This window comes from Acomys russatus, chromosome 25, assembly GCF_903995435.1.
Source record: "Acomys russatus chromosome 25, mAcoRus1.1, whole genome shotgun sequence".
Lineage (NCBI taxonomy): Eukaryota > Metazoa > Chordata > Mammalia > Rodentia > Muridae > Acomys > Acomys russatus.
The window spans coordinates 39692600-39713333 of NC_067161.1; the positions used below are offsets into that span (position 1 = coordinate 39692600).

Here is a 20734-nt window from a genome sequence, read left to right on the forward strand (position 1 = left end):
AATATGGGTACACAGGGTAAGGAATGGTCTAAAGCAATAAAGTTTAAAGGTGCCTAATTAGTTGTTGAAGCTGTAAAAAAAAACTATTGTGTGTATGTATGTATGTATGTATGTATATTTTCTGTAATATGCATCTATTTATAAGAAATACATTCATAAAAAGCAAAGTTAAGCCAAATGCAATGGCAAATCCCTATAATCCTAGAATATGGCACAAACCTATTAGCCCTGAAAGATCAGTTAAGTGTTATCTTCAGCTACATACTGAGTTTGAGGCCAAGCTGGGCCATGTGAAATGTCTCAAAAACAAACAGATGAAGTTGACAGTGTTGGCTCCTAAGAACTTCGCTACTGGACCAGGTGAGTAGCTTAATGTTAGAGTACTTCTCAAAAATTTGTGAAGCTCTGGGTTTCATATCTAACTGTCAACAGTTTTCTATTCAACAACAGGGGCAGGAGAGGCAGCTCAATGGTTAAGCACACCTGTTGCCTTTGCAGAGGAGTGGGGTGCAGTTCCCAACACCCACATGGCTGTTTACATCACTAGGTGTGACTACAGTTCCAGGGCATTTTGGTACCTTCTTCCGGCCTCCTCTAGTGCCAGGCATGCATATCGTACAATTACATAGATACAGGCAAAACGCTTATACACAGTATAAATAAGACTTAAAAACAACAAGAACAACAAAAATCTCAGTTACCTTTGGAATAGGCAAGGCCAAAGTTATTGAGAGCATGGGAGAGGCTAATTTTTTTTTTAATATTACACAAGTATATTCATTAAGTAATTCATTGAGCTTTCCATGGGTAGAGTGTGCATTTATTTTTGTATGCTACACATTAATAAAAAATTTCAATATTATATATTGTCACAAAAATCCCTTGGCAGTTTCTCAGAGTGACCAAAGATTTTAGTATCCCCTGTTTGCCTGTCCCATCATCAGAAGGATGGGGATTGTCTCTAAATCCTAAGCCTTGGGCAACCCCATACACATCAGTTGATAGCTCAGTTTTGTAAGTAGTAAGTTCTACATTTAATTTAAAAGTGTGTGTGAAGGCGCCCAAAGAGTCCAGAAGAGGGTATTGGGTCCCCTAAGACTTGATTACAGGGGGTTATGAGCTCCCTTGTATAGATGCTAGGAACAGAATTCAGGCTTTCTGCTCTCAGGTGTGTACTCTTACCAATGACAAGTCTCTCTGACCCCAACTCTGCATTGTTTTCCTTGTAGTCTCCCAATGTTGTGGTGCTCACCAGCCTCACAGTTGGTGCAGCGTCCTCACACAGCAGGGCGGTTGTGGCACTGGGTTCAGTCAGGGCAGGTTTTGACCAAGAATGTATTTGTAGGAAGTCACTCTGCTTCCTTCAACTCCCCAGACATTGCTGTCCATCCAGTGAGATCCAATAAAACACCGCATAATAAGGTGAATTTGTCAAGGGTGAGAGTGAAAATAGGCTTTACACCACACACTGAGGTTTTTGGGGTCATCTCCCCAAGAGTTTTCTATCTAGGAGATTGACAAGCTTGATTGGAGTAACTTATAACAATGAGGCAATCGCATGGCATTGATGATTTATTTACTTCTGAAACAAGGTCTTACTATACAGCCTTGGCTGTCCTACAATTCTTTATGTAGGCCAGGCTAGCCTGGAACTCAGATCTGCCTGCCTTCACCTCCTCAGTGCATGGTATAAAGATGTGGACCACCGTGCCTATCCTGTATCTTTGGTTTTGTAATTTGTGAGGCAGTTTAAAATACCACACTAATACCCAGAGCCAAAGGTATGGCTTAGGTCCTCTTCTTTCTGATCAAAATTTTGAAGAAAGTTATGATGAAATATAGAAAACAGCCTTCCCTTAAAGGGCCTCAACAAGAGACTATCCTCTTTCATTTTTTTTCCCTTCACATGAGATTTTAAATTTTTTAAGCGGGCAACTGCATCCATGCTTCCCTATTTTCATGTGGTAGTTTGAATTCGAAGGGCAGTTGTGGTACTTCGGTTTTCGTTAACGTATTGTGTCCATCCGCATAAGACCTGAAAACACCTGGCAAGCTAGCTACCTAGTAAGCAGGTAGTTTATGTATGAGTGTTTTGCCTGAATGTAGGTTTGTGCACATGAGTACAGAGAGGATTCTGGATCACCCGGGCCTAGTTGTGAGGTGCCATATAGGTGCTGGAAATTAGACCCTGATCCTCTGGAAGAATAGCCGGTGTTTTTAACATTGAGCCATGTCTCTAGCTCCACAGGGTCGATTGATTGCTTGATTAATTTTTTTTTTTTTTAAACAGACCAAGCTGGTCTGGAACTCTGTCCATGGCTGCCTCTTCAGTGCTGGGATTAAAGATGTGTGCCACCACACCCTCCCAGCTAAAAGCTTTTTTTTTTTTTTTTTTAAATCATTTGGTTCTGGGTCAGCCTCACAAAGCATTCACTATAGAGCTTTGTTGTATTTCAAATACAACGATGTCACTAGCGAGTGACCAGGGATGTCCTAAACTGTCCAAACACTCAAGACAGTTACAAACTCTGAACTCGGGATGGTCCCCGCGCACTTCCGGTCTATTTCCGGCGTCGCCATATTACTTCCTGTTTCCCGGGAGGCTGGATTGCGGCCTCGGACCAGCCCCTACTTGTCGGGACGTCTACTTGTAGTCAGACTCCTACCTTCTGGTGAGTGCAGCCCGTTCCTGCCGGCGGCGGCGGCGGCGGCGGCGGCGGCCGGGACAGATGCTGTGCGGTGTGCAGACGGTTGCGATCCCGGGAGGCCTGTGCGGGGCTGAGCTTGATCCTGCAGGGAGACTTGTCCCCAGCCATATCTCGTGTCCTAGTCCTGACCCCGGTGCTACAACTGCTGTGTATGGTGTCCCATTGCCCAGCAGTGACAGCCCTGGGTTCTAAAGCAGCCTGACACTTAGGGTGAACCTGTGCTGAGGCGTCTTCCTGGCCTCCCCTTTATTTTGGAAGGCTCTTTCGTGTGTTGCTTGAGTGGAGAGTGCACAGTAGTTGCACAGACTTACTGCGGAGACAGTCTCTTCGCCTCAGATGGGCACTGCAGAATGGCCAAAGTATGGACTCCACCATGCTCCAACTTGGTGATGCAGTGAGTCTATTGGGCTTACTCATACAGAGAGGATGGAGACCCCTCCCCTGACCACCAAGCCCCGCCCCATTATGAAAGCTGACCTCAGGGGAGACCCACATTCAGCTAACTTTCCATTTCATGCAATGGCTGGAATCCAATTAACTCTCGCACTTTGGAGTGTAACAGCTCCATTACCACTACCGAAAACCTATGTTATCATCTGGCTTTTTGTTTGTTTGTTTTGTTTTTGTTGTTGTTGTTGTTGTTATGGACTCCCGGTCAGTCTCTACTCCAAGATGGAGATGAGAGACGATGCTATGCCCAGAGGAAAAAGCCATAGTACAACAGTCAGCAGTGGAATACGCTGTTTAGTACAGTGTGATTTCATTTCTTGTGGAAACATGCAAAATTGTGATTCCTGGATCCTGTTGTAATTGTACTTTTAGTTTCTTGAGGAGTTTCTTGATACTGTTTTAAAATTAGGTATATTAAAAGGGCACGGTAACACACCAACTATAACCGTAGCATGTTTGCATGGGAAGCCTCATTTGAAAACTGTCCTTTTGTCACACGGCGGTCCTGCTGGCCAGAGCACATGGGAAGACAACCTAAGTGGCATTGTGGTAGGGAGCTACACCCAGGTGTAGGCAGCATAGGTAGGCTCTGGTTAAACAGTAATTCGAAGGTACTGCAATAAATATGATGGGTCATGTTCATTTCCAGGTACAGCCCTGGGCCAAAAGGTGTAGACTGCACAAATCATTTTGTCTGTGAAACTTAAATATGTGAACTAAGAAATGTGGATGGAGTCCTGGGTGGTTCCTCTGCGTTGACAGGAGAAGCGGAAACCCTGCCTAAATGTTTCCTATAATTTCTGTGACTGCATCATGTTCATTAAACATCCACCCTTGAAACGTGGCAGTATTTGGTCTTCAACCCCATCAGAGACTGGAGAAGGAATAAAATTAATTACCTGAGTAAACAGGTAATTAATGGAGGTTAGCAGCTTCCAAACTGAAAAAATGACAGACTGTTCGCTGCCTGAATAGTCACCCAACACTCTCTATAACATTGGAGCATCATCTTCAGCCTTCTGGCCCAATGTATCTGACATACTCTACTTGCTGTGTGTAGTTTATTTCATATATGTGTAATATAAATATATATGTAAAAATTTAAAATATTGTTTTAAAAACATGACAGTATATAGTTACAAAGCAAGCAGCAAATACTTCCAGTAACCTAAGGTTAAACTATAAGTTTACTTTCTAATTAACCATGTTCTTTCCGTTTGTTGTTATAGCACTTCTCAAGTTGAAGGGACTGTCTCCAAACAGGAGGCCTTTTTCCTGTCTTCTTGCCCTTTTTTTTTCCTCAGTAACTATGTAAAGATTTTGGAATCCACAAACAAGGCACACTAAGTACCTGTTCACGTCTGTTCGCCTTCTTTTCCAGCTGCGGTTGCGAGGGACTCCATGTGCCTTAGAGAGCAAGAAAAATGAACACGGCTTTGGTGAGTGGCGTTATTATCCCTGACTTTATTTTACATTGTGGTTTAAGAGCTTTTTGTGAGAGAATTAAAATTGAAATGAAGAAATAAACATACACAGACATAATAAGATCATAATGTTGGCATAACTATGTTGTAAAGGTTTTAGTGGCATTTGAACTGTGCAGAATTTGGTTACTGGTTTTTCTGATCCTGTGCCATTTGTGGTAGACCCCATTTGGATTGACCCCAGGAAGAGACTATGATCAAGTCTCATGGCCTGTGGCATCTAAATAGGCTTCACTTCCAACCCAGAGATGAGTGCAGCATTGACCGCTGTCGGGATTCACTGGTACTCAGACACATCTGTTTTCATCAGAATTTTAAATTATAGTTAAGTGATAGTACAATTCTCCAGCTGCCTTTAAACTTCTGCCACATTTGAAACTGTTATCTCTGATCTTCATATGAAAAAATTTCCATTTCAAGTTTTTTCCTTAGGAGTGTGTGTTTGTGTGTGTGTGTGTGTGTGTGTGTGTGTGTGTGTGTGTGTGTGTGTGTGTGTATTTGTAGATGTGCATGTAGGATATGCATGTGAGTGCACATGTGTGCATGTGCATGCGAAGGCCTGAGTTGATGTTAGCTGTCTTCCTCTGTTACTTTCTCCATGTGACAATTCTGGCTGCTCTAGCCTGCCAGCTTGCCCTGTGATCCTTTGTCTTTGCTTCCCAAGTGCTAAGGAACAGGCTGCCACCATGCCTGCCTGTCTTTCATGTGGGTCTGGGGGTCAGGACTCTGGTTTTACCAGCCCGGAGGTAAAGTTTTGTTTTGTTTGCAGAAAGCAGTTAATTTTCTTCTGACTGCCATTTCTTTTGTCACATATTCAAATTTCTTGAATCGCAGTTATATCATTATTAACCATAGTTTCTTTCAGAAAGGCCATTTTTTTTCCTCCAAAAAAATGTAAGCAGAGGGGCTCTAACTTATAAATCCTCAATGCGTATACACTCTGTATATTTAATATTACTTCATATGGATATGCAGTTACTCGTAGCCATTCGTTGAATTGCTCGCTAGTCCAGCTCAGGATCTCTGGTGCCTTCTGTACACTAGAAGGGGCTTCTTTGACTGATGCCCTCTTTCTGCCTTTCTTGGGATGTCAGATGTGGTGGTGTTGTGGTCAGCATCAGCTCCAGCTTTGGAGTTCCATCTTCATGTGTCACCTCTGTGTTCTTATTTTACCACTTGAGTTGCATTTGTCTCTCTTATCCCCACGTCCTCCTGGCCCCCTTCCTGCTCAGATGGGACCCCCACTCTAATGTCGCCTATATTCCATTATCCCCTTCTGTCCCCACCCCAGCCTCTCATTAGTTTTCTCTTTCAATGCACTTTCATGTCTCTATACATGTATGTGTGTATTTAAGTCTGGATTCCACATATGACCAAAAAAAGTGTGATGCCTGCCTTTCAGATTCTGGCTTATTCCAGCTTAATAATTACCTCTAATTCTACCCATTTACCTAACAGATGTTATAATTTCATTCTTTGTGGCTGAATAAAATTCCGTTGTGTATAGTTATCATATTTTCTTCATCTGATGATGGACACATAGGCTGCTTCCATTTTTGAAGCAAAGTGAATAGTACCACAGTAAACACAGATGATCTGTAAGAGGCTGGCTATCTGACTCACATGGTAGTTTTATTTTTAATATTTGGAGGAACTTTCATATTGACTTCTGCAGTGGCCGCATTAGTTTAGATGTATAGGATACATGCTTGAGGTATAAGAAGTCCTGTTTCCTTACATCCTCAGCCATGCTCGATTGTTTTTATTGATAACTGTTGTAACTGGTGAAATTGGGATCCCAATTTAGCTTTTATTTGCATTTTTCTGGTTGCTGATGACATAGAAACTTTTTTTCCATCTACCTATTGGGCATATACACTTCCTCATTTGAGAAATATCTGCTCATTTTGTTTGACCATTTATCATTTGGATTATTTGAGTTTGATATTGAGTTCTTTATGTATTGCAAAAGCTAGTCCTGTTAGATATGTAGCTTTCTGCTGTTTTTAACCCCCATGCTTTCTTATTTGTCCAGTTCCTGTAATAGATTCCTGAGCTTTTAAAGTCTTGTTTGTTTGTTTGTTTTCTGGAGACAGGGTTTCTCTGTGTAACATCCCTGGCTGTCCTGGAACTTGCTCTGTAGACCAGGCTGGCCTCGAACTCACTGAGATCCGCCTACCTCTGCCTTCCAAGTGCTGGGATTAACGGCATGCACCACTACCACCCGGCTATACTTTTAAAGTCTTTTTCAAACAATTTTGCCTATGCTTATATTTTGACAAACTCCTAGCCACTATAATACTAAATGTGACACATTTCTTTTAAATTAATTAACAAGACAAGGCTACTTAGACTGTATAATGGTTGAAGTCTTGGCCAGTACAATAGGGCAAGAAAAAGAAATACAAGGGCTATGAATAGAAAAAGGCAGAAATCAAATCATCTTCATTTGCAGGTGGTGTGATCTTACACCTATCACCTTAAGTGCTCTACCAGGAAATTCTCAGATCTGGCAGCACTTCAACAGTATGTCAGAAATGGAAAATCAACATATAAAACTCAAGAGGTATTCCATAAACTCGTAACAGTTATACAGAGAAAGAAACTAGTCACATTTACAATATAAATTTAACAAACCTAATAATGTAATAACTTTGAAGACTTCCAGATATTAAAGAAAGAAACTGAGTAAGAAAATGTGAGATTGAAAGAATTCTCATGCTCTTGGATTGGCCCTGTGGTTTTTTTCCATAGATGTATGTTTATTCTGAAATATGTTTGTACACACATCTATACACATACATGTGCATATATGTGTGTATGTGTGTTCCTTTTTTAAAACAAAGTCTATAGATGTGTGTATGTGCCTGAGTGAGTGAGTGTGTGTGTGTGTGTGCCTGAGTGTGTGTGTGTGTGTGTGTGTGTGTGTGTGTGTGTGTGTGTGTGTGTGTGATGTATCCTGGGATGACCTTAAACTGGCTTGTGTAGCTGGGGATGACCTTGAACTTCAGACCATTTTGCCTTCACTTTCTAAGTGCTAGGATCCCAGATAAGAGCCACCATGCCTGCCTGAAGTATATTAATAAATTATCTAGTCTTGAACTTTCTTGTCTTCCTAAAATAAATTCTAAAGTCTTCTGCAGTTCTCAACATCTGCATCTTTTCCTCAGCCACTGAATATATTTCTGATTCATTGCTTAGTGCCCTGAGTTGTTTTAAAGCCATTCTACTCCATTTGATGAAGTTACCTACCACTGGAATTTTTACTTCTTTATGTTCTTTGTAAAAACTTGTAAGATATTGTTTGTCCATTTGCCTGTTAGGCATCTATACATTTGATAGCAGGAGCTTTAGACAAGTATGTCCAAGACCACCTGTGACTCCTATCCATCACAACGATTGTCATTTATTCCAGTTTCAGTTTACTCCCCATGTAGACCAGACTTGCCTCAACCTCAGAGACCGTCCTGCCTCTGCCTCTCATGTGCTTGGATTAAAGGTGTACATCAGCACACCTGGCCAACTTACCCTTCTGTAGAGGGCACTGGTGATGTGTCTTTCTTTGTGGACACTAGCAACTCTTCTGGTTTTAGGAAGGACATATAAGGCTGCCTGTGAAAATGAGTGTGAAAGTATATTATTATTCATGACAGTTTCAGAGTTGAGGCATATGTTTAAGTGGAAGACCAAAGGAATATCAACTATGTACACACGTTTACTCCCTTGTAAACTACCTGCTAGTGAGTAGGCAAGGCATTTTGTAGTTTGTTTGTCTTGTTTTTGTTGTTGCTGTTGCTGTTTCTTCCTTAATAAAAAATGCCGATAAAGTACATCTCATGTAAGAGATGCTTGTGGAGAGCAGTGATTTCCTGTGTGCCTGTCTCTGACCCAAGGCTGAAGGCTTGAGTTGAAGAAGTTGCTTCATTTCAGGGCCTGGTGTCCTTTGAGGATGTGTCTGTGGACTTCACCTGGGAGGAGTGGCAGGACCTGGATGATGCTCAGAGGCAGCTCTACAGGGACGTGATGCTGGAGACCTACAGAAGCCTGGAGTCCTTGGGTGAGTGGGGGGCTACAGTAATCCTATCAGAAGCACATTCCTTTTTGGTAAATACAGAAGCCACTTCCAAGGGTGGTGGTGTTGGTTGTTTTTTCCCTGTGCTGGTGGCTTAACCTAGAGCCTTGCACATACTGGGCAAGCACCCTTCCACTGAGCTTTCACTGACACATAGTGACTGTACATATTCATAATAAAAGTTGCCATTTCAAAATTTGTGTAGTGTGCATGATGATCAGTATTTATAAGTCTATAACGTAGTTATGTCATTTCTTTCTGAATGCACTTAAAACCCTCCCTCTTATTTTCTTTCTGCTTATTTCTTTAGTGTATATGAATATTTTGCCTGATTGTATGTGTGTGTACTGTGTGTGCCTGGTGCCCAAGGAGACCAGAAGATGATGTCACATCCTGTGGAACTGGAGTTATAGATAGCTGTAAACTGTTGTATAGGTGCTGGGAACCAAATCCAAGTTCTCTGCAAGAAAAACAATTGCTCTTGTCTGCTGAACCATCTCTCAAGCCCCATAAAACTCTCTCTCTTACTTTCAATAATTGTTATCAACTGTATTTAGCTTAGGGTGCTATAGAGCAATGGCAGGTATGTGCAGCAGCCAGCTGCTCCCCTGCATCCGCGAGCCATCTTCTCTCTGTCCCTCCTTCCTTCCTTCCCACACACCATTCCTAGGCCCTGGTAGCTTTGTGTTCTTTCTTTATGTTTCAGGCTGGCATTAGCTTCCAACCATAAGTATGAATATGCAGTGTTTGTTTCTTTTAGCTTGATCTCCCTCACATAATAAGAATGTCTTTCAGTTACACCCATGGTCCGTCCGGTGAGAGAAAATCGAGGGCCTTTCCATAGTGGGATGAGGTCATCTCTGGGTATTTAGCGCATTTTCTTATCAATTTATCTGATGGTGGAACACTAAGGTAGATTACATATCATGGCTTCCGCATGTGATGCTGCAGTGACTGTGCACAGAGAGGTCTCTTCAGAACCCTGAGGTGGCCTTCCTCTGGATGTGTGTGTTCCAAGGGATTGTATTGTGTTGTGTGCAGTTCACTGTCCAGTATTTTAGTAAGCGCTATGCTGTTTCTCATAGTATCTGTTAGTCACATTTCCAGCAGCGCAGACTCTTCCTTTTCTATGTGTCCTCACCAGCGTACGTAATGTTACGTGTTAGATAATCACGCACTTGTGGTACGGTGAGAGCCTGTTGGTGTTTGGTTTGAAAATCTGTGAGGGATATTCACATCCTGTGTCTTTGGAGAAGTATCTGTTGTGGTCATTTGCCCAGATGTCATCAGATTATTCACTTTTGTGCTAGTGCATTGGTCCATCATCAGATAATAACATGTAAATCTTCTCTTTCTATGCATTTTGCTTTTAACTCTCTCAATTGTTAGCTTCTCTTAAGTAATGTTTTAAATGTTTAGATAATCCTGTTTTTATTTTTAAAAATTATTCTGTGTTATGTATGTGGGTTTGTGCATGTGAGTGCAGGAGCTGCAGAAGCCAGAAGCTGGAGTTACAGGGAGTTGTGAGCCAAATACGTGTGTGCTGGCAGCTAAACTCAGTTCTTCTGCAAGCTCAGTAAGTGCTTTTACCGTCTGAGCCATTTCTCCAGCCCCCATAATTCTGGTTTTCAGTGCTTGCTTTTCTTACCTGTGATTTTGGTGTCGGTTTTAAAAGTTGGCCTTCGGTAGGGTTACATCCTTTTGTGTTTCCCCGTGTTCTCTAGTGTCAGTTTTTATAGCCTCAGAGTCTACATTGAAATACATTGAAATTTTTTACTTGACTTGTGCATATGGGAAGAGGCAGGCTTAAGGTCTCTCTCCAACACAAGGCTATCCAGTTTCTAGGAAGTTGAGATCTTCCTTCTAATAATCGGTCTTGTTGCCTTTTGGGAGGGTTGGGTGGTTGTAAGCCTGTGCATTTGCTATTGGTTGCTTTGTTAAAGTTGTGATGATCTCTGTGCCTTTTTTTTTTTCTTCTTCTTCTTTTCTTTTTTTCTGTCTGCATGTGTGCCTGCAGGCCAAATGAGGGCAGCAGATCACATTAGAGATGGTTGTGAGCCACCATGTGGTTGTTGGGAATTGAACTCAGCATCTTTGGAAGAACATATAGTGATCTTCACCTCTGAGCCATCTCTCCAAACCTGATCTCTGTGCTTTTTCTTCCTGCCCATGCAAACCATTATGGTAACTGTCTTTTCTTAGGATGTTTTGTGGCTAGATTTTTATTGTTCTTTTATTCTATTTTGGTTGGTTGGCTTTTGGTTTTGTTTCTTCAGACAGGGTTTCTCTGTGTAGTCCTGGCTGTTCTGAAATTTGTTCTGTAGACCAGGCTGGTCTTGAACTAGAAATCCACCTTCCCCTGCCTCCCAAGTGCTGGGATTTGAGGTGTGCACCACCAGACCCAATCCTTTATTCTTTTAATTAAGATTTAGGACTGTTCCAAAAATCATGCTATTGATTACTTTGAGTTGTCATTTTCTGTAGTGTTGACACTGATGTGGGGGGATCTAACTGTCCTTGTGGTGCTGGGCAGGTGTTAAGCACTGTGGAGTCTTTGTAAGTGTTGTTTATGTTCATGAGAAGTTCTTTAAGTTGCTGTAAGGGCCCCTTTGAATGTCCTTGTTTTGTCCTTCAAGAAGCAAAAGCGTTATGAATGGGTAGTTTGGCTGACTCGCTGCCCTGGTTGCCTTGAGCAGAAAGACTCCCAGTTGACAGCTCTCTGACTCCTCTTCGGGCAGTACCAGCTGCTGGAAACATTCCCAGGGCGCTTTGAGGAAGGTGCAGTACAAGCAAGCACAGTTTCAAAGTTTCTAATTGACTTTTGCCCTTTCCCGAGTTTAGCGAACTCTAGGTGACTCTGCAGCCATGTCCTCCTAAGAATCAGGAAGGGAGCACTCCCCTTGTGGCCTGACAGACAGGCTGCTGTGACCACTGTTAAGTGAGCGATGCTTTGACTGGTGCAGACATCCCTCAGATACATCGTGCCTTCCTGTTTGCGTTCAAAGCCTCCTCTCTGGCTATAGAAACAGACTGTGCAGCTCACTTGGGGAGCTGGCTGGGAGATGCCCTCTGTGCTGCGTCCCCTGGTGTTGTTCCAAGAAAAGGCCTCTCTCCAGTCATCTCTTCTTACCTAATTTTAGTGGAGTAAATTGATCTGGTAATACAAGAATAGAGTGGCAGAGATGGGAACTGAATCCAAGAGACCAGAGATGATTTTATCTCTTTAAAAAGAACTCTTACTGTTGATGCTCTGTTGCTGGTTTGTGTGTACTACATTCTTATACATTGTTCCTCTCCTCTCCTGTTTTCCTCTGCTTCCTGTTGTATTGGGGGGAGGGGTTGCATAGTTCAGAGCTGACTGCTTTCCAGCTTCTGATCTTCCGACACCTGCAGTATCTGGCCTAGGAGGTTTAGATTTTTACTTGATTCAGTGCATTTTTAAAAATTTCACTGGCTTTTTTTCTTCTTTAATCCAGGTAGTCAGTCAGAATGATGCCTTTACTCTGTATATGTTTCTCTTATTTTACTGTCCTCAGCATTGGCTGCCAATGCTGTGGTCTGATTGCTGAGCATCTGAAACCAGTATTCTGTCATTGGGGGAACAGCTTGTACAATATTTCCTATTGGCAGATCAGTGTGACCCCAAACCTGACTTGATCCTGAAGTTGGAGCAGGGAGCTGGGCCATGGAAGGAAGAAGATGCCCCTGACCAGAGCCTCCCAGGTCAGTGAATGTGCCCCGGGGCGGGGGTGGGGGGGGTAGTCAGACGAGTGCTACTCCTCAGATGGTGGGTGTGTGAGGTTCTGCTTACTCGTGTGCCATCTCCCACCCTGGAGACTGCCTTCCTAATCAGATGCTTGCTGTATTGTGTCCAAAGGAAGCTCTCATCTACAAATGTGCCCTCCCTTCCTGTTCCTGCTACGGATCTCAGTAGACTGAGCAAGTTCCGGTCTGCGCACTCTTCTTAAACATTTCTCACACTCTAAATCTCACCACCCGCTCCTCTCTGATTTTACACAATACTACACTCCAAGCATTTATTTGTGGGTTTATTAATGCACTCATCATTTTTTATTTGATTTCTTATAGACAATGGTCTGCTGTGTGGGGCCAACAGTGGGGATCCAACAAATTTGCCTTGTTTAGAGGGCTTAATGACCACAAAAATATGTTTTCTTAGCTGGATAAATGAATGAAAAAGTATAAGGCAGCTCTAAGACTAAAGCAGTTTTAAAGAAATTGCTTTTAAAATTAATTTCAGATTCATTTAGAGACTTACAGATTTGGTGCGTAATTAGTAGGTTGATAGGAGCTCTTGTCTTCAGGGTGGTTCTTGCTGCGTTCTGGGAGAAGCTGAGAAACCTTATTTCAGTGAGAAGCTTAAAATGTAAGCTTTATTCTCCGAGCTCAGGGAGGGATCTGAGCTGCGTCCTCGAAGGGAAGTTGTACGACATATTTAAAGGATAAAGTCCTAAAGCCAGGGGGAGTGGGGTGGGTTGTAGCATTGCCCAGTCAATCATATTTTAGTATAAAGGATTGATCAGAGGAGTTTCCATTGTAGTTTTGCCCTGACTGGGGCTGCCCAGCCTCAGGAAGGGAGTAAACGTCGGTGATTAGGTCCTAACCAAGCCACCTGGTTTCAAGATCCTTGACCCAGGGCCTTGGTGGTCAGGCCTTATCCTGGATATCTGGGCCGTAACTCAAAATGATGAAGGAGCAGAGGAGAGGGCAAGCGGCCCATGGTCAGTTAGGTCATGACAGACAATCAGTTCCATACATTTATGACTTAGGTACCTTAGTGGCATCTTCCTTCTTTATATTGTTTAGTAACTTACTAGTTAACAGACGAACAAGAAACATCTGGAGAAACAGGATAGAAATTAGTTCCTGGGCCTGGGAACATGAACTTAGTTTGACTCTGCCAGCAAGATAGAGAAGTTGTCCTGGAGGTGTCTGGACTCAGACAACTGTCTCCTTACGTTTACGATTTCATTAGAGGTTCCAAAATGGCATTAGTAGTTCTAAGTTAATATTGAAAACATAGATTTCAGGCAGTCATATGTGGAATTCAAATATGAGAAAAGATGTCCAGAATCACTTCATACATACCGAGACCAGAATTTATGACATTCAAGAAGCATCCACAATGACTCTTGGTAGACCAAGGTGTGGCCTGGCATCCAGGAGGTCTTAGGCTTGCAGGCCAAATGAGCCCAGGCTCTGCTGAAAGGCTCCTATTTGATGAGGAACGTGTGATATCTTATTTCATCGTAGAACTTAATCTAAGTCAACAGACTCATGCAACACGTGCTATGACGTTGTAAGCCAGTGGGAGCTCTGCACAGGCAGCAAGTGCTCTTAGCCCCCAGGCATTGCTCCAGCCCCGATTTTCTTACATCATTAGGGGGGAACTTTTTGACTTTTGTATTGAGATCCTATCAGAATGGCTTCTGTATTGTTCATGGGGGGCAACTTCTATTTCCTTTCAGCTATGCAGTATGGGAAGAGACACGTGAGCCACCCGGTCATCACTGGTGACTTGTCAGCCGAGGAGAGGCGCAACTTTGGGAAAATATTTAATATGAGTTCCCACCGTGTTTTACACCTCACTGTTAAGAACAGGAACTCTTCTAGAATGAGATCTGAGGGGCTTGGTATATGGGAAAATGTATATCTCCCTAGTGAGTCCATTGAAATGCAGGCCACTGAAGAACTTGGTCATCTAAATACATGCAGACCTGCCGAGCCTCTCCGTCTGGACCACGGTGTTGAAAGTGGGCTGCAGCACTTCCAGTATACTCAACATGACAAAGCCTTCAACGGGAACACTGTGTGGACACATAAAGTGTTTCCTTTGGGAGATGACTCGAGTAAGTTCAAGGAATATGGGAAAGCCTTTGATGAGCTGACTGTTAGTGCTCAAGAGGGGACTCACCTAAGAGAGGAACCCGGTTACTGTAAAATGTGTAAGAATTCATTCTCTGACAAGTGTAGCCATACTCAGCATTTAAAAACATGCATAAAAATCAACTATGGTAAATGTGCTGATGGTGAGCCAGCACTCAACACAGAACCAAGTCTTGTAAATCCTCAGAGCACTCCGCATCCATGGGAAAAGCCCTGTGGGTGTAAGGATGGCAAGAAATGTGTGTGTCAGATGCCAAAAGAGAGGGTCAACCAGAATGCTTTCTCGAGTAAACAGAGTACTTGTGTGAAAAAATTTTGCCCAAACTCAAATTTCAGTGTGCACCAGAGACCACACACCAGTAAAAAGCCCCATGATTGCACTACATCTGCAAAAATCAACAACCAACCTCGCAAACGTCACAGGTGTGGGAGAACCTACCAATGTAAAGTATGTGGGAAAGCCTTTAAACACACACAAAACCTGTATTTACACCACAGAACTCACACCGGTGAGAAGCCCTATGAGTGTAAAGAGTGTAAGAAACTGTTCAGTGTAAAGTCCAATCTTAGTGTACATCAGAAAACTCATACGGGCGAAAAACCCTATGAGTGTGACATCTGTGGCAATGCCTTCAAAAGGAGGTGTGACCTAACTATACACCGGAGAGTTCACACCGGTGAGAAGCCCTACGAATGTAAAGAGTGCAGGAAAACCTTCAGTATAAAGTCAGGCCTCATTGTACATCAGAGAATTCACACGGGCGAGAAACCGTATGAGTGTCATGCATGTGGGAAACGTTTTAACCAGAAGTCAAATCTCTCCACACATGAGAAAATCCACACAGGCGAGAAGCCCTTCGAATGTGAAGAATGTGGAAAGTCATTTAGCGTCAAGTCATATCTCACTATACACCAAAAAACTCACCTGGGTGAGAAAGCCCATGCATGAGATCCGAGGAAGCCTAGGAGAAGACAAACCTCACGGCCATCACAGAGCTAACGCGGGTGAGACACCGTAGGAACACGAAGAATGCAGAAAAAGCTTAAGTGTGTCACCTCTCCATGTACTGCCGAGAATTCAGAGGTGGGGATCCCTGTGGGTGTACAGGCTGCAGAGCCTCTGTCAGTGTTAAGTCACATGTCATTGTTAATTAGTGAACTCAAAACACGAGATGCCTGCCAGTGCGGTATCACAGAAGGCTTCTGCCAGGTGTCAAGCCTTAGCTACTGGGGAAATCCTACAGGTGGGAAGCCCTCTGGCTGTGGGTCCAGAGCAGTCAGTTTGCAGCAGGATTGGAGAATGCATACTGATAGAAACCCTGTGAGTATAGCTGTGTGGCAAGCCTTGCGTCAGAAGTCCCAGCTCTGAGGGTCTTAGTGAGTTCACACAGGCGAGGAGCCCTGCGAATGTACAGGGTGTAGCAAAGCCTTTCAGACTTTGGCCATCTCTCCATGTGTACCACAGAGTTGAGAGGTACCTATCAGTGTAATCTATAGAACGGTCACAGGCCACACGACAAGCCTAGATACACATCAGAGAGGTCTCCCAGTGGAGAGGCCATATGAATGTCAGGACTCAGAAACAGTTCCAGCAAATGCTTATCAGAATACTCAAATAGAAACGCTCTGCAGATGGAAAGGGAAGGAAGTCTGAACAGCAGATACAACTCACTACCCGGGCCGGGCGTGGTGGCGCACACCTGTAATCCCAGCACTCGGGAGGCAGAGGCAGGTGGATCACTGTGAGTTCAAGGCCAGCCTGGTCTACAGAGTGAGTCCAGGACAGCCAAGGCTACACTGAGAAACCCTGTCTCGAAAAAACCAAAAAAAAAAAACTCACTACCCGCCAAACACACAACTGACTGACTGTTCGAATGCTCTGTGTGTGTGTGTGTGTGTGTGTGTGTGTGTGTGTGTGTGTGTGTGTGTAGAAACCTTTTCCTAGCTGTCAGATCTCAGCAGTCATCAGGTGAGGAGCCCTGCCAGTGTGAGGAATCCTCCAGCTGTGAGGCATCCTTTACTGCATACCAAAGACACAGGATAAGCCATACCAATGTAACATGTACAAAAACAGGGTTCTGTAAGTCAGACATCTGCCTTCACCAGAGAACCACACACAGAACCCTGTGAATATGAAAACCGCGGGGGAACCTTTAAAGGCTAGAAAAGAGTTCATATGCTTGGGTTATGTGCAAGAGCTCACATAGGTAACCATGTTCCCACATACATAAGTATAACATGAACAGATGTGTGGACGTCAGAAAATTCCCCCACTCCTGAGAAACCACACGATTGTGATCTAGATGGATACGACTCTGGAGAACTCATGGGCTGAGTACATCAATACAGTGTATGTGCATAAGCCTTTTATAGGGAGTTGGCCTCCACCTTGGAGAACTCGTAATAGGAGGAATGCTGTTAACGTGTGGGAAAACATTTGTAGCACGGTTATGAAGATGGAAGATGTCATGCTAAGAAGTCCTATAGGCAGAGGGCCTATGTGCTGAGATCGGCTTTCTTTACCCTGGGACTGGCAGCCCATAGGCGTAGTGTTATGGAGAGAACATGTCCTGAGTTTTAACATTTGTGATGATTCATTTATTTCTGACCCCAGCCCGGAGTTGCAATGCATTATCCCTGGGTGTGTACTCGTGGCCTGAAAGGCAGGTTAGATGATCTTAGGTAACAAGGAGGTATAGAAAATGACACTGATTTAAGGACATATTTTATTGGAGAGAGCAGAGGTTTTATATGTGTTTATAAGTCTCTCATTTGTCTGAGTGATATGACATTCTACATGAGCTTTTTACAACATAATGCAAAATCATTGTAACCCATTTTAAAAGCATTTCAGACAGGGAACCTTTTGTGTTAGAAAATTCACTCAGGAGAGGGCCCTTGTCACCTGTGTATTTTCAAGCCATTTTGTGGAGAAAAACATGAAATTTCAATAAATTCTAAATGTCTTACCTGACACCAGCATTGCATACGAAAGTTTGTATCATGTGTGAAATATATGTATACCCATAAAACATTAAGAGTCATATGTATCAGAAATCATCCATAAAATGAAATCATTTCCAAAACATGTTAATTATAGTATTTCAGTTATTTTTTTAAAGAGTTTTTTAAAAATATTTATTTATTTATTATTTGCACAGTATTCTGCCCTCATGTATGCCTGCATGCCAGAAGAGGGCACCAGATCTTGTTATAGATGGTTGTGAACCACCATGTGGGTGCTGGGAATTGAACTCAGGACCTTTGGAAAAACAGACAGAGCTCTTAACCTCTGAGCCATTTCTCCAGCACTATTTCAGTTATTTTTAAGATGGATGTGGTGGCATGTTATCTTTAATCCTAGCATCCAGAGGCAGTCAGATATCTGAGTTTGAGGCCAGCTGGTCTACATAGATAGTTCTAGGCCAGCAGGGCTACATAACTACACAACAAGACCCTGACTTTAAAAAATGTAATATGTCAGAGGACACCTCTTTATGATGGTGCCTGATGCAGTGGTTTGGCCTACATCTGGGGCATTTGTGTTTGTCACAACAGTAGTTTGACAGTTGTAACTGACACTAGTAGATACCAGAATGCAGCTGAGCTGCCTGAAGGTCACTGTTGTCCTGAGGAGGCTGAACAGATATCTACTCAACCCAGACAGCCCAAAAGACTAAAGAGCCAATTCTGTCAAGCTCCACTCAGGTGAATCCAATTAATTTATTGAGCTCACAAGCGTATAGGTGAGGGGCTACCTATTAGGAACATACAGGCTACCTATTATATATAACATAGGGGTTGCCTATTAGGAACATAGGGGTTGCCTATTAGGAACACAAGAGCTACCTGTTAGGAACATAGAGGTTGCCTATTAGGAACATAGGAGCTACCTATTAGCAACATAGGAGCTACCTATTATATATAACATAGGCGCTATTAGGAACATAGGGGTTGCCTATTAGGAACACAAGAGCTACCTGTTAGGAACATAGAGGTTGCCTATTAGGAACATAGAGGCTGCCTATTAAGAACATAGAGGCTACCTATTAGGAACAGGATAATCCCAGCAGCTGCATCACTGAAAAGCCCACTCCAGTACAGGAATAGCTCATAAAAACCGGAACACATGCTGGAAACTCAGCAGGTCACAACTGGCCAGTCTCCTCCCTCCCCAGCAGCCCTTCCTGTTATATATACTTGGAAAGGGAATGGACCCTGTGTGCCTTATACATCTGGGGGCGTTCGTGAGACTTTAGGGGTTTCCAAGTCTTAGCGAGCCCACCTCCAGGATCGACAGTTTTAATTCAGAGGGTACAGCCACACCTCAGGCACAGCATACCCTGCTACATGTGATCTGCACTGGAACAAAGAGGAGGGCTCCTCCAGGGCAAGATCCCACCCAGATAAGCTTCTAACTTGTGGAAGGAAAGGCTTAAGGAGTGGGTTTTTGCAGGAGTTCACTTGTTCATTTCTATGTGGATAGTTATTTCTATCAGGTCAACTGGCAGGCTTTATATTAACTTCATAAACTAGAAAAAGTCTTGCTTACTTAAGGGATAGTTAAATAAGCAACGTTCACAGTTACAGTAGAAGAAAGTGGGGAAAGTGCATACTAAATATTTTATAGAATACGTACATGTGCTGGAATGGTATTTCATGTGGGCATTTTTAGTTATTAGGATATGCATGTATGTAGGGAGGCTGAGTCCAGGGTCTCAGGAATGTTACACATACTTTACCACTGGGCACACCTGGACCTCAGTCACTATTTAACAAAGCAAAACAAATACAAAGCAAACACATTTTCTATAATTAACCTAGGTCCCTCCAAAGGAACTTTCCATTACTATAAAACACCCAGATATGTAAGTGAATGGGTGCAGTGGATGTACACGTTGTTTGTTTTGATCCCAAGTGTGGGATGAGGAAGAGACTTGTGAGAGAACAGGTGATGTTTATCCACTAGAAGACGAACCACCTCGTGCGGGGGCTTGGTTTTTGCCAGCTGAAACACATCTTAGTACAGACTCTGAGAGGAGATATATGTGTGTGAGCCCAAAACAGGAGGCAGGGGCTTTTTGGGTCTTGGTATTGTTTGGCTGTTCATCTTTCCACTTGGAGACGCTCCTAGAGAGACTGCTCCAGAGACCGCTTCGGGGCTGCAGGGCTCCAGGTTCCAGCAGTGATTTTGGTTCAATTGCTGGTCTGCTGAAATCCTGCCAACTACACCAGGGGAATCACTCCCAGGAACTGAGTCCAAAATTGTCTACTTCTGTTCCCACTAACCTCTTTTCTCACCTATTTTGGGTAAGTGGGTTGGAAGGGAGATGTAAGAATTAAAGAACCCCAAATAAATAGGTTTGGAAAAGGTCGAAGCCTACAAATGAGAGACTATTGTATGCAATATAGGCTGTCTAAAAAGCATGGCTGGCCCCTATGTACTGCATGCCAGTACCAAGTCCCAACCTCCAGTCACAATAACCATACATGTTCCCAGACACAATGTACTCTGACAATGATACCATTCATATTTATTGACACATGTGCCTCCATTTGAAAATTAATATTAAAATTACAAAGACTGATAGTTTTCATTACAAACTTCTGACACGGAAGTTTTGTTCAAAGTTACTTACACACCTTATCAATATTTGATTTTTTTCAATTGTTCAATGAGATGGGCACGGTGGCACACGCTTGTAATCCCAGGACTCTGGAGGCAGAGACAGGTGACTCTCTGAGTACAAGGCCAGCCTGGTCTACATGGTGAGTCCAGGAAAGCCAACACTATACAGAGAGACCCTGTCTCAAAAAACCCAAACCAAACCTATCAACCAACCAAGCTCAATGAAACTTTATCAAAGTATTCTCAATTTGCTGCACAGGTTTCCCTTGTGTCCAAATCTCAAAATATTAAAAAGCACGTAAGTTCTCTCAATTGTATTGAGTGAGTTTGTTATGGAGGCTTTGCACGCACAATGGCTTGAGCGAGCAGGCCTCAAATAACCTTTAAAAAGGGGGGAGGTTATTTGGGGATAAAATTGAGACAGCTCTGATCTCTCCAATCAGTTTTCTCTTAAGTAGGTGACTTTCTGACAAGTCCATCCTGC

At 43.1% G+C, this 20734-nt stretch overlaps 1 protein-coding gene across 1 annotated transcript in view; it reads left to right on the top strand.

Annotated features, from left to right (window-relative positions):
• LOC127207928 (zinc finger protein 39-like) overlaps nucleotides 1-15570 on the top strand; it is a 29463-nt gene extending 13893 nt beyond the window's left edge. Inside the window, exons 5-8 of the mRNA XM_051167280.1 lie at nucleotides 2655-2770; nucleotides 8573-8699; nucleotides 12345-12437; nucleotides 14204-15570. Of these exons, the coding sequence (XP_051023237.1) occupies nucleotides 2655-2770; nucleotides 8573-8699; nucleotides 12345-12437; nucleotides 14204-15570 (1703 nt within the window). The remainder of the gene's footprint in view (nucleotides 1-2654; nucleotides 2771-8572; nucleotides 8700-12344; nucleotides 12438-14203) is intronic.
• Nucleotides 15571-20734: the final 5164 nt, after the last annotated feature.